The 14424-nt window shown below is 25.5% G+C and overlaps 1 protein-coding gene across 1 annotated transcript; it reads left to right on the forward strand.

Moving 5' to 3' along the window:
* Nucleotides 1-792: 792 nt before the first annotated feature.
* Nucleotides 793-1531, forward strand: LOC112765578 (cortical cell-delineating protein). The gene is made up of 2 exons (XM_025811503.1): nucleotides 793-1089; nucleotides 1463-1531. The coding sequence occupies exons 1-2, from the start codon at nucleotides 793-795 to the stop codon at nucleotides 1529-1531; spliced, it is 366 nt and encodes a 121-aa protein (XP_025667288.1).
* The last annotated feature ends 12893 nt before the right edge of the window (nucleotides 1532-14424 follow it).

Here is a 14424-nt window from a genome sequence, read left to right on the forward strand (position 1 = left end):
TGGAAGTACATAAAAATTTGAATTTAATTTAAATAAAATTATTCCATAAAAAAATTCAATAGAAATGGATTGATTGGTGGAATGATTTCTATTAATGATAAGAGTTAATAGTGGGCAGTTTAATATGTGTTTTCAAAATAAATGTGTTGAGGTGCTGATTTTAAATGGATGGTGTATTTGAATTTTGAAACAAGTACTTATTCCAAAGTAAACGTGTTCCATCTTTCTTATCATTTAAAATCGTTTGTCTTTCTTATTATTTGAAATATTTTATTTAGAAGAGTTTGGACCAATTTAAATCATTAATATTTTTTATTATTTTCAAAAATTATATATAATTATTTATAAATACATATATCTCGTTTACAATGTAAATAAAATATATAAAAATTGAAAAACCACACGTATTTAGTTTACACTATAAACAAGATACATGCAAAATTATCTCGTTTACCGTGTAAATAAAATAAAAAATATTTATTTCGATAAATATTTTTTAAATTATTTATTTCAGTAATTATTATAATTAATTTATTTATTAAAATAAAAATTCTCTAAATCTAAGATGAAATAAACTAATAAATGATGAAAGAGAAAGTCTTAGAGTATCAAACTATAGATGTGAGAGAAAATAAACATTGTTGTATTATTGATTAAAAAATAAAAACTTAATACACCACTAAAAATAATAAACTCCACAAATTCTTCCCTTATAAATAAGCGCAAAATCCTCAATTCTCACCTCCAAACCACATCAAAAAATTACATATTCTCTATTTAAACTAAATTGAGATGGCTTCCAACAAAAATGTTACATCCGTATCTTTTTTCTTTTTCCTCCTCTTTCTATTCACCACCGTGAATTCTACCACCGTGGTGCCTTCATGGCATGCGGCGGGCCAACAATGCCCTATTGATACCCGACAATTAGCGGCGTGCGCCCCAGTGTTGGCCACAGGTCCAAAGGGTAAACCACAGCAGCCATGCTGTCATTTTCTTGCACCCCTGGTTAAGATTGATGCCCTTCTATGTGTTTGCATTGCCCTTAAAGACAACGTTCTCGGCAGCAACCTCGACATTCCACTCTCCGTAAGGATCATTCTTAAGAACTGTAGGCAATGGATCTCTTTGCCGTGCCCTGACGATATTTAAATTTGGTGAATTATATGGTAAAGATATAAGTTTATAGATTTTTCTTTTTATGGGATGAAAAAGAATTGAAAAAAATAGGACCCATATTTTGAATAATAATAAAATAATAAAAAATAACTATAAAAAGAATTTATTTTCTCTCTCTATACCATTTTAATTTATACAGTAGAGTGTGCCTTTAAATTTACATCCATGGTGCATGCACTACGCGGATCTATGAAGTGTCAGTGATCGTCATCATCATCTGCGTGTCTTTTATTCTTTTTTCGCTTTTCTTTTCTTTCATGTTTAACAATATGGATGGTATTAGCTTCCTGCTTATTTGTCATTTTCGTATGCTGGAAAGACTAACACGACTCTGTTGCATTATGACTACTGAGTAATGATCTGTAGTTTATTATATCTATTATATATCTCTAATTTTAAGGTTAAAATGTGTGAGATATCATGAAATTAAATTTTTTTTTTAAAATTAAAGAATTCTTTCTTCTTTTTAATTTTTTCACTTACTTTATTTCTCTTATTTTTTTATTTATTCTATCTCTTTTATATATCATTATCAATAACTAATTACGAATTTGATAATCAAAATATATAACATAATATTCTCTAATTGTATTTAAATTAAATTAAAATTAAAATATTAAAATTAAAATATAGTTATATTATATATTATATTTATATATTACTAACTAATTTAATAACTAAAATGTGTCATATGACACTTTGTTATTAAAATTTAGAGAAAATATTTTTCTCTAAAATTAGTAAACATTTTTCTTATATTTTCTTATCTACCTCTATCTTTTTTTCTATTTCTCTTTATCTTTTCCACTCTATATATAATTTATAATTCATATTTATATTAGTAATTTGACAAATCAAAATGTGTCACCAGATATTTTCATTATAATTGAAATAAAAAATTTTCTTAACTTCCAAAATTAACAAACTCCCTCTTTCATTCTTCTTCTTTATCTTTCTCTCTTTTTTCTCTCATTCTTTATTTTTTTCTACCTTTATGAACAAAAAATAAAATTAACATCATAATATAATTTAAATAAAAAATATTATTATATACATATTTTTTATTTAATTTTAAATTTTTACTGCTTATATTTTTAATATATAATTTCACTTCTTTTCTTTTAAAAATTTATTATATATAATTTTAAAAAAAATACTAATATTATGATTAAAAGTTAAAATCAAAATTCAATTGTTTTAAAAAAATGAGTTAATATTTATAACTATCAATATAAATTTTTTTATGTTAATATCTAATTATATTTTTATATATATAGAAAAAATATTATTTTTAAATAGTAAGCATAAAAATTAATTATTTCTATTTTTGCAACAAACTTAATATCTAATCAAATATAAAAATATACACGTTAAATTCTTTCAAATTTTAGATAACGAATATTAAAATTAAGTAAAAAAATTAAACTCTTTCAATTAAAAATAACAACTAAAAATCTTATTATTTAATTTTGTTTAAGACTCCGGTCTTCTTAGCTAACAGGGACTTTTGTCCCTTACGATCATTTTATAAAAGTAGTTTAATGCTATAAATTTTTTGTGTCATAATCTATAATATCATAATCGAAGTAATTTTAAAAGATTTATATTCTCATAATAGTATTACGAGTAAAAATATTAGTTGTATAATAAATTAAAACAAGTTTTGTGATTCTAAGTTCAACAAATTATTTGCTTTACGTTTTTTCTTCTCCTCTGCCTTCTTTTCGTGTCATTGCAGCATATTTTATTTTATTTTATTTTATTTTTATTTTTATTTTTTTAAGGTTTGTTTGGATTTAAAGAAAAAATTCGAATGATTTTTTTTAAAGATCTTATGTAAAAATAAAAGTAATTTTATGTTTAAATATCTCATGTAAAAAAAATTTTTATTTATCAATTATGTTTGAGTATAACAATATAAAAATACTTTTTATTTATTTATTACATGAAAAATATAATTTTTTAAAAAAAATATCTTTTAGAAAAATAAAAATTACAATTTCTCAAAAAAAAATTTATTTTTCTAGTATTTTAATTTTACTACTAAAAATTTACCAAACACACTAAAAAATAAAAAAATATTTTTCATTGAAGAAAGATATTCTTTATTAAAATAATGACGCGCTGTTTGAAAAAAAAAACATAAACAAAAAATTAACATCCAAACCACTTAACTACAACACTAGAAATTTCTTAATTATGACACAAAATTTTTTAACCAATTAAAAATTATCATAAATAAAAATAATATCAAAAATTTATTTTTTGACCATAACACAAAATTTTTTAATCACGATATAGTATCTACGACAAAATTCATATATGTTTTTCTGTTAGTTTACTTATCTATCTTTTATTATATTAAATTTCTAAATTGATAGTGGATATTTTTGTCTATAACAAATGCTTGAATATTATTGAATTGTTAGGTTTTTTTTTGTTGGGTATGTCTAAAATGAGTTCAACATTTATGTGCTTATTGAATGTGTCATATTTATATAAATTATTAGATTTTATTAGATTAAAATCAAAGGCTAATATAAAAGAAGAGTATTGATGGGTTCTAATAAATAGAGAATATCATAGTACATAAATAAATACTTTAAATAAATACTTTAATACACAATACTTTAAATAGCAACAGAATCTTTTATTCTTAAATAATAAAATATAAAATATATAAATACAAAATATCTAAATATTTTTTATTTATTAAAATTAATTATTATACAAAATTTTTTTATAATATTAAAAAATTATATTAAAATAATATTTTAAACTATAACATAAAAATATAAAATAATTAAAATTTTATTTTATATTATTTGATAAATAATTAAATTATTATATTTAAAATTTATTAATTAATTATTTTTATTAAAAATATTATTATATAATATAATTTTTTATAAAAATATTTTTAAAATATAATTCACGTATATATAGGATTATATAATCTACGTATATATATATATATATATATATATATATATATATATATATCATGTATTATATATAATATTTTAAATAAAATATATTTTTTTATATATAAGTTAATAGTAATTAGTTAGTTATTACTTATTAGACTATTAATTTTATTTAACACATTTCAGATACTTCTATATCGAATAATGTCAGTTTAATTGATTCTTAAGTCCTGTTTAGTTTTCTTCAGCATACTTCACTGTGAGAGTTTTATTTGGGTAGTGTGCTGAAGAAAAATGAAATGAAAAAAATCTTTATGGAATCATTTCATCAAATTTATTTTTTTTCTATAATAATTTATTCATTAGGTACGAATTTAATTCCTATATACTAATAAGAGTAATTTTTTTATATATATACATTTACGTGTATTATTATGTCATTAAAAATATAATTTACGTATATATAGGATTGTAAAATCTACGTATATATATATCATGTATTATATATAATATTTTAAATAAATTATATTTTAAAAATATTTTTATAAAAAATTATATTATATAATAATATCTTTAATAAAAATAGTTAGTTAATAAATTTTGACTATAATAATCTAATTATTTGTTAAGTAATATAAAATAAAATTTTAATTATTTTATATTTTTATGTTATAATTTAAAATATTATTTTAATTTAATTTTTTAATATTATAAAAAATTGTATAATAATTAATTTTAATAAATAAAAAATATTTAGATATTTTGTATTTATATATTTTATATTTAATTATTTAAGAATAAAAGATTTTGTTGTCATTTAAAGTATTTTGTATTAAAATATTGTCATTTAATGTATTTATTTATGTATTATAATATTCTGTATTTATTAGAGTCTATCAATGCTCTTCTTTTATATTAGCCTTTAATTTTAATCTAAACAAATCTAATAATTTATATAAATGTGACACATTCAATAAACACATAAATATTGAGCTCATTTTAGACATACCTTTTTTTGTTCCTCCTCCTCTTGTTATTGTTCTTTTTGAGATAGAGAAGGAAAAAAATATAGACCATGATGATACAAAAGAAAACGGAGAAGACGCAAAAAAAAAATAGAGAAAAAAATGTTAAAAAATTATTATTTTTTAATTTATTTATGAACAATATATATTAATTATAATAGAAAATTAAGTTATTTGATATTAAATGATTTATATCATAGTGATTTTAATTATTATCATTAATGATAAATTAAATAATTTATTATTATTTTTTATTTGAAATTAAATGAGAATAAAATTACAGATATTGTCAAATAAAATAGTATATTTGACCCAAATAATATAGTATCTTTAATTTTATTCTCATTTAATTTCAAATTAAAAGTAATAATGAGCTATTCAATTCACCATTTATGACAATAATTGAAATCCAAATAAAATAGGTTAAATTACACAGTTGGTTCCTATACTTTTACTGAAATTGTAAATTGGTCTCTACACTTTAAAAATTTGTGATTGGTCCCTAAACAAAATTAAATTTGTAATTTAGTCCCCACCATTCAAATAATGTTTGATTTAACAGAATACCCATCAGCATATTCGCTATTTTAAACATGTGAGTTACACGTGTTTGACAGTAAGGACTAATTTGTAATTTTAGTGAAAGTATATGGATCAACTATATATATAATTTAACCATTTGAAAATGACCAAAAACTCCCTAGACTATCTGAACCCACCCCACCCCTCCCCACCTCTCTCACTCTCACTTTTTTCACTTTTCAAAACAGCACCTCACCCTCCACCCCTACCCCATCGTCCACCGTCTTGTGTTTTACCTTTACATTATCACCAAACCTAACCCTCCACCCCTCCACCCTCCACCCTCCACCACCGCCCCCATCCCAACTCTAAACGCAACAACTCTCGACTGCTCATAGCATCTTTGGCGACGACGGGATATAGCTTGACGAGCTACCACCTCAAGCTCCTCCTCCTCCTCTTCATTGATTTGTAGGTCGACCTGCTCCTCTTCCTCGGAGCTCGGATAGCTGCAGATGGTTTCATCGAAAGATACTTGCGGTTTCGCAGGCCTCACCATGGAACAAAAACTCTTCTAAAAAACACATGACGTTAGGAAGTTTTGTGTTTGGCCAGGAAAAAAAATTAGTGACAACGAGAGACAGAGAGACACGATTGGATATGATATCGTGGAGGGGCTGAAAAATTGCATCGTTGTTGTAACGCTTAACAACGTTCTTGGCCATGGAAACCTTCTTTTGTTCCCTGCAAGAACATCCACTATCCTTCTCCGTCTTCATCATTTCGTTCGTTAAATTTTCTAGGGGATTTAATCCATCTAAGAAATCACCAAGGAATTGCTCTGCAACCTGAAGAATATATACAACGCCTTACACGCGACAGCCATGGTGTACAGCAGAAGAGGCGCGACGAAAACAATGAACTAAGTTGCGATGGTTGTGTTGAGGATGGGCCTTGTCCGAGTCAGGTTTCTGTTTAGGTGTGTTGGTCCAGTTCACTTTCTAAAATAGCACCCCACCCCAGCGTTTTCTATCTCTTACCTCGGTTCACTGTGGTTGTGCCGGATCCACCGCATCTGTGCTCACGAATTCCTCTCCTTCTCCTGCGTTCTTCTTTTACATTATAAAAAAATTAATTTTCTTTTTTTAGCTATTCAATTATTGAATTATAATATGTTAATTTATTACTATTTTTATATGATTGTGATAAAATGAGCTACTATTTTTATGTTGATTTGTGGAGGAAATGGAAGAAGGGAGGAGAAGCGGGGGAGAGAAGGGATAATGGAAGAAGGAGGCGGGAGCGGGCTTTGGCAGTGGTGGCTCAGCGTGGTAATGGAAGAAGAAGAACAGAAACGCTGAAGAGAGGAGGAGGAAACGCTGAAGAGAGGAGGAGGAAGAAAACAGAGAAGAGGAAGAAGAGGACATTATGGTAAATGTGCATTTTTTTTACGACAAACGTCATTAAGGACCTACCTAATTACAAAATTATATTTTTGTACATGGACCTAATTACAAACTTTTAAAATATCACTACAACAAATATGGCCTTTAGCAACGCCAAATTTTGCAATACCTTAAAACCGATCTCGTAGATAGGTTTAAACGACGATTTTTTATAGTGTTACTGTTGAATTCAACTTTTTTATTATTTTATAGTAACAAATTAAAACCGTTCTCTTTGACTATTTTAAAGAATGGTTTTATAACCATTACCATGATTTGTATTTAAGCAACGGTTTTTTATCGTTGTTTAAATAATTGTACAAAGAAAACGCATAAAAACTGTTGCCAAAATGCTACACTTTAAAATCCTTCTATTAGATGGTTTTAGACAACAGTTTTTACAATGTTGTTGTTGAAGTTCAATTTTTCATTATGCTATAGTAATGAAATAAAATCGTTAATCTTTGACTATTTTAAAGAACGATTTTATAACCGTTACAACAATTGTTTATGAAACAAAAATTTTTTAATATTATTTAAATAATTATACAAATTAAACAATAAAAATAAAAATAATTTTAAATAATCATATGAATTAAAATTATTTTTCTATAAATACTGAATTTATAAAATACTCAAAAGCTATTGTTATAAATACATAACAAATATTTTTTTAAAAAAAATGAAATTAAAATAAATTTATAATAAATATTATATATTTATTGAAAAATTTTCCCTCTAAGATAATCAAGAACTCTGATCTCTTCAAAAAAAAAAGAAAATCAGAGCGCGCTCTTCCTCCCTCCACCATCAACGTAACCTTAACCTACACCAACCCAGGCCATCAGACTCAGAGTTATAACAACCCAAATTTTTGGAAAATTAAATAATGAGTTATTTATAATTTATTATAATTGTTGAGAATTTTATTTAAGGAAAATTATTTTACCGAGGATAATTAATTAGAGTTTCATAAAAATTTAAGTTTAAATTAATTAGAATTTTATTATAATTTTTATTATATTTGAATGTTTCACATAATTTCAATAATTGAAAAATAAGAAAGAATTGTATAATTTAAGTTAAGTAACTTTTATTACGAATAATTTATGATTTAATTCGAGTTTTTTATTTTTAGAAAATAATATGTTAAGAATGATTAAATTGATTTTATAAATATTGAGTTTAAGCTATTTAAAATTCTTGCGTAATTTTATTATAATTGGTTATTTTATAAATTAGAATTAAAGTTCCGGTAATAGAAAAATAATGAAAAGTTATATCACTTAATTTGAATAATTAATATTTTAAATTTAAATTATATTTTATAAAATGTGATTAATATATTTAATTTTGGTCCCACTTATAGAATTAAAAGTGAGAGATCACACTTTATTCTCTCAAGCGTTCAAAAAAATGGAGAGGATCCATTTCCTATAACCCCATCCCTTTATAAGAAAACGCAGAGAAGAGAGAAAGAAGCTAAGCACCGTGGGAAAGAGAAAGGGAGAAGAGGTCGCCGGCGGGGGAAGGGGAGACCGCTACCGTCATTGCCACATGACGCGAGGAGGAGTGGGAGAGCTCGCACCGCACCTCCATCGTTGTTGACCCGTCGAAGCTAGCGCGAGGGAAGAGAAGGAAGGGGCGCTGTCTCGCGCCGTCACCGTCGCGTCTCTCTACCGTCGCCACAGAGACCGCCATCATCGTTGATTCGTGCTTGCCAGAGGAAGCCGCTGTCGCCACTGTGATGCGTGCGAGAGAAGGAAAGTCATGCGTTGTTTCCATCGCCTTTTCTGCTCGGGGTTGTGGTCGCCGATTGGTTTCATTGCTGCTGAAGAAGAAGACGCATCCGAGACCAGGGGGAGTGACGCGCGAAGGAGGCTGTAACGGAGAAGTAGGACACGCTGTCTCATCGTTGCCACTGCCATTGTTTCCATCACCGTCATGCTTCATGATCACCATAGGTTACTCTGCTATTGCTGTTCTATTCTGTTTTTTCCTAATAGCATTGAGTTATGTTCTATTGTCATTATTTGATTTGGTAATTAGTTCTCTGAAAATGTTGTTCTGGTTTTGTTTTGATTTTAATATTAATTTTATATTGCTTTAGAATAATGCAGTGTGAGTTTGATTTGGAATTGGTTCTCTGGAAATTTTAATTTGATTTTAATATTGATTTGGTATAGTACTATTCTAATTTTGATTTGGTAATTGGTTATCAGAACATGTTGTTCTAATTTTTTGTTGTTTTTAATATTGATTTTGGTCAATGCTCTGTTTTAGTCATTGATTTAAAATAGAAAAATATTACCACAATTATTTTGAGTCACTTTGAACTGTTCAATGCAAATAAGTTTGTTTTGTTGTTAATATTTGGATGTCATAAATAAGAAAAGTGTTTTGGTTCACTAAGTATAGTGAATTTGTCTAGTAGATAGGTTGAAGGTGCTTTTGTTACGTGGTAACTAGTGTCTTTGATCGGTTTTGTTTGATTTATAGGTGATAATGCTAGTGTGTAGTCATAGAAGTGATAGTAACATTAGTATTAGAGTTATGATTATGAATTGCTTATATTTTTATTCTTTATTGCTGTTGTAGTTTGTCTCTTTAAAATAAAAAAAGGAAATCAAATAGTGCGTCTCTCTGTAGCTGTCACTATCTTAGACATTGAGCTACACTACAGGTAAAGAGCAATTGGATAAAAATAAAGGAGATAATATAGAGGAGCAAGACAAGGATTATATTAATCCAACTGAGGCTACGGTCATAGACAATACTGTGAAAGATAAATTTTTGGTTTTCTTAAAATCATTTATGACATCATTTCTCTTTAAATTTACTCCTGTGAAAATTTTATATATGATGACTTCTTTGTATAATAGGGATATATTTTAATAAATAATTTATTGGATCTATTAATTGGTAGGGGCGGCAGGGTGGGTTGAAAAAGAGTGTTTGTTGGTGAGCATGATGATGAAAATGGTTGTATTAAATTTTGTTCTATTGCCATTATTTGATTTGGTAATTAGTTCTCTAAAAATGTTGTTCTAGTTTTGTTTTTATTTTAATATTAATTTTATATTGATTTAGTATAATGCTGTGTGATTTTGATTTGGAATTGGTTCTCTGGAAATGCTATTTTGATTTTAATATTGATTTAGTATAGTGCTATTCTAATTTTGATTTGATAATTAGTTATCTGAACATGTTCTGATTTTGTGTTGTTTTTAATATTAATTTTGGTTAATGTTCTGTTTTGGTCATTGATTTAAAATAGAAAAATATTACCACAATTATTTTGTGTTTCTTTGAACTATTCAATGCAAATAAGTTTGATTTTGTTGTTAATTTTTAGATGTCATAAATCAGAAAAGTGTTTTGGTTCACTAAGTATAGTGAATTTGTCTATTTGTGCCGGTAGATAGGTTGAAGGTGCTTTTGTTACGTGGTAACTAGTGTCTTTAGTGGGTTTTGTTTGATTTATAGGTGCTAATGCTAGTGTGTAGTCATGGAAGTGATAATAATATTAATATTAGAGTTATGGTTATGAATTGCTTATATTTTTTATTCGTTGTTGCTGTTATAGTTTGTCTCTTTAAAACCAAAAAAAGGAAATCAAATAGTGCGTCTCTCTGTAACTGCCACTATCTTAGACATTAAGCTACACTCTAGATAAAGAGCAATTGGATGAGAATGAAAGAGATAATATAGAGGAGCAGGATAAAGATTATATTAATCTAACTGAGGCTGAGGTCATAGACAATACTGTGAAAGGTAAATTTTTGGTCTCCTTAAAAATATTTTATGACATCATTTTTCTTTAAATTTATTGTTCTTAAAGATTTATATATAATGACTTATTTGTATAATAGAGATATATTTTAATAAATAATTTATTAGATCTATTAATTGGTGGGGGCGGCAGGATGGGTTGAAAAAGAGTGTTTGTTGGTGAACATAATGATTAAAATGGTTGTGTGGAAGGACATGGCTTTTTGTTATTTTCATTAATAAGCACGAATAATTTACTTAAATTGATTAATTTGAGTTAGGCTTTCAATAAAATCAAGACTCAAGTTAAATAGCAAAATCCGAACAAGAAAATCAAGACTCGAATGTTAAAATAGTTAGTTTTCTTATAGCAGTTATGAGAGTTTGTAACTTTTACTTAGTGCACTAGACTATAAATAACTCTCTCTATGTAATTGAGGTGTAAGTGCTATCATTTTTAAATAATAGTTCAGTTTACTTTCACTACAAGCTACTTATTTTTCTAGCTTCTGCATCTTTTCTATGTAGTCCTAGTTCATTCCTTCTTCTTTCTTTTTTAGAAAAGTTTTTAGTTATTTGTCATTCATTGAATTAAGAGAGAAAACTTTTACAAATGAGGCCGATATCAATTTAAGCAAAATAGATATTACTCATAACTTATTATAATATTTTTAAATTTTCTTTATTTCAATTTCACACTTCAGTTGATATAAAATTATTATGTTTGCGTAGTTGCATATGGTGGGCTAGTTCCCCACACACGCACAAATTCACACTTTATAGTTCACGTATATATATTGCTGCATATGATGGGCTATTTTCACATTACAATTTATATTTTATCAAATGATAAATCTGTCACTGAAATGAGATGAATATCTGAATAGAATCTGTACTCATTAATTATACAAGAAAAGGTACATGCACATACTATGATATGATATAAAAAAAGGATCTTTCTGACTCTTTTTACACTTTGACTTTAATTTTAGAAGCAGATTCTAGTTTCCTACGCAGCTAGAATAAATCATTAGCAATAGTGAAATTATGAAATTTTATTCATTTGACTAAATGGATGAAGTTGTTTTTTTTTCAATTAAATATATATAAATCAATAAGAGAGGGATGGTATATAATGCTAAAAATATTAATGTTTTAGTCTCTTTGAATATATTATGATCATTTTAATTAGTCTTTTTGTATACAGACAACAGTGAAAAAACACGAGGACTTACACAATGCTTGAAGATTCATGCAGGACAGTTGGAAGATAGAAAAAAAATTACTTTAGATATTGAAGAATGGGTAATTAGTCTTATTGATGAAGCTGTAAACAACTTGAGTAAATTTTTTGGCACAGTAGCAAGAAATTCAGATTTTTGTCCATTAATTTATACAAACTGAAAGGGGACTAAAGATAAAGAAGCTATTTGGAAATGTGTTCAAGTGAGAATATTAGTATTATTTCTTTTAGAAACTTAAGGAAATGTACACATTTTATTCTTACTAGCAAATAATATAATGTGATTGTGGATCTTACAACAATTTTTGTAAGTCAAATTTGATGAAAAATGTTCAATTATTTTTCTCTAGTGACATGATTTAAATAGTTTAAATTATTTATTGATACTAAATAAAAATAAAAAATTAAAATTAAAACCGTTGCCAAAAAATGACACCAATGGTAATGCTTTAAAATCGTTGTCTTAGACGACTATAAAATGGCAATGGTATTAAAACCGTTGCCAAAAAATGACACCAACAGTAACGCTTTAAAATCGATAGCTTTGTGAATAATAAAACTACAACATTTTAAAACCGTTGCCTATTCAGTTATGGTTTTAAATCATTGGATCATGAAAGAGAACGGTTTAAATCCGTTGCTTATCGAGTAACAGTTCGAAACCGTTGTTTAAAATTTTCTTTCAAAACCGTTGCCTATACTAGTAACTTTGGCAAAAAAAATTTTTTGTTACCGTTGCTTTAGGTAAACAACCGTTGCCTTTGAACATTGGCAACGACCGCATATACCACAGGTCAAAAACCGTTGTCGAAGCGTTGCCTAAAGTTTTAAGAACGGTTTTTCAATCTACGGCAACGTTTTTTTACCGTTGCGAAAACCCTTATTTATTGTAGTGTATATAGATCAATTTGTAATTTCAGTAACAATATAGGGACCAACTGTATAATTTAACTAATAAATTAGTATATTCTGGTTTAAATTCTAAATCAAAAATAATAATAATTTATTTAATTTACCATTTATGACTAATTGATATCCAAATAAAATAATATCTTTTTTTTTAGTCTTATTTAATTATTCTAAATCAAAAATAATAATGACTTATTCAATTTATTATTTATGACAATAATTAAAATCATCGTTATATAAATTATTTAATATAAAATAATTTAATTTGTGATTATAATTAATATATATATATATATTGTCTATAAATAAATTAAAAAATAATAATTTTCAAACAAAAAGATACAAACAAAAAAGAAAAAGATAACATAGATAAATATCGAATACAAAAGGAATAACGCACGTTTACATAAACGTAATTTAGTTGGACTTGGTGTAAAAATAATATTTGGCTGCTTAGTATTTTCGTTCTATAATTTATATATATAACAAGTGTATTAACCGATGTACGTGATAAAATTGAAATTATAATTTTAAATTATTCTATTAAAATTAATTTAAATTATAATAATTTAATTAATAAATAAATAATATGATGTGCATTGTTCGTATTTTTTTAAATATAGTATTAAATGTATTAACTCGAATGTAGCTATTAAATATATAAAAATTATGTTTGAATTATAAATTCTCTAAATGAAATTATCTCGTTTAAAATATTTAAATTATGATTTCAATCATAAATTATAATTATAATTTAAACAAATTTCTTTGATATAATATTACATTTTTTTCCACCTTACTATTAATATATTGATATTACAAGTCAGTTTACTGAATCTTGATTGAAAAAAAAATAGTTACGTATTTCTATCATTTAATTTATTTAATACACCATGTGCTAACACTAACGGTATTTTTTTAAAAAAAATATATTGATAAAAATAAATATAATATAATTACAAATATAACATAAATAAATAAAATATATAATAAATGTGAAACCAATATGTTTACCAATATCTTTGTTAAATTTTATAAATTAGAGAATAAATTATGTATTCGGTTGTTTGGTGATCATATAGATGATCAAGTAATTAGATTGTAAATTGATTTCATAGTGTACATCTTATTTTTTTTCTCATTTTTGAATGAAACCGAGAATTAAAAGAGTAAATAGTAATACATAAAGAAAAAAAATTTGCATTGATTTCTCAATCTCAAAATTTGAGAAGATATAGACCTTCTTTTCTACCAATTCATTCTAAAATATTTTTGTCAAATAATTATTGATTGAACAATGAATTTTATCTTACTTCAAAATAAATTAAATATAAAAGCTATTAACATTTACAAAACTATTAAAAAGAATTATCTTTAACTTGTAAAATAGTGTATTTATAAAA

Source organism: Arachis hypogaea, chromosome 1 (genome assembly GCF_003086295.3).
Source record: "Arachis hypogaea cultivar Tifrunner chromosome 1, arahy.Tifrunner.gnm2.J5K5, whole genome shotgun sequence".
NCBI lineage: Eukaryota > Viridiplantae > Streptophyta > Magnoliopsida > Fabales > Fabaceae > Arachis > Arachis hypogaea.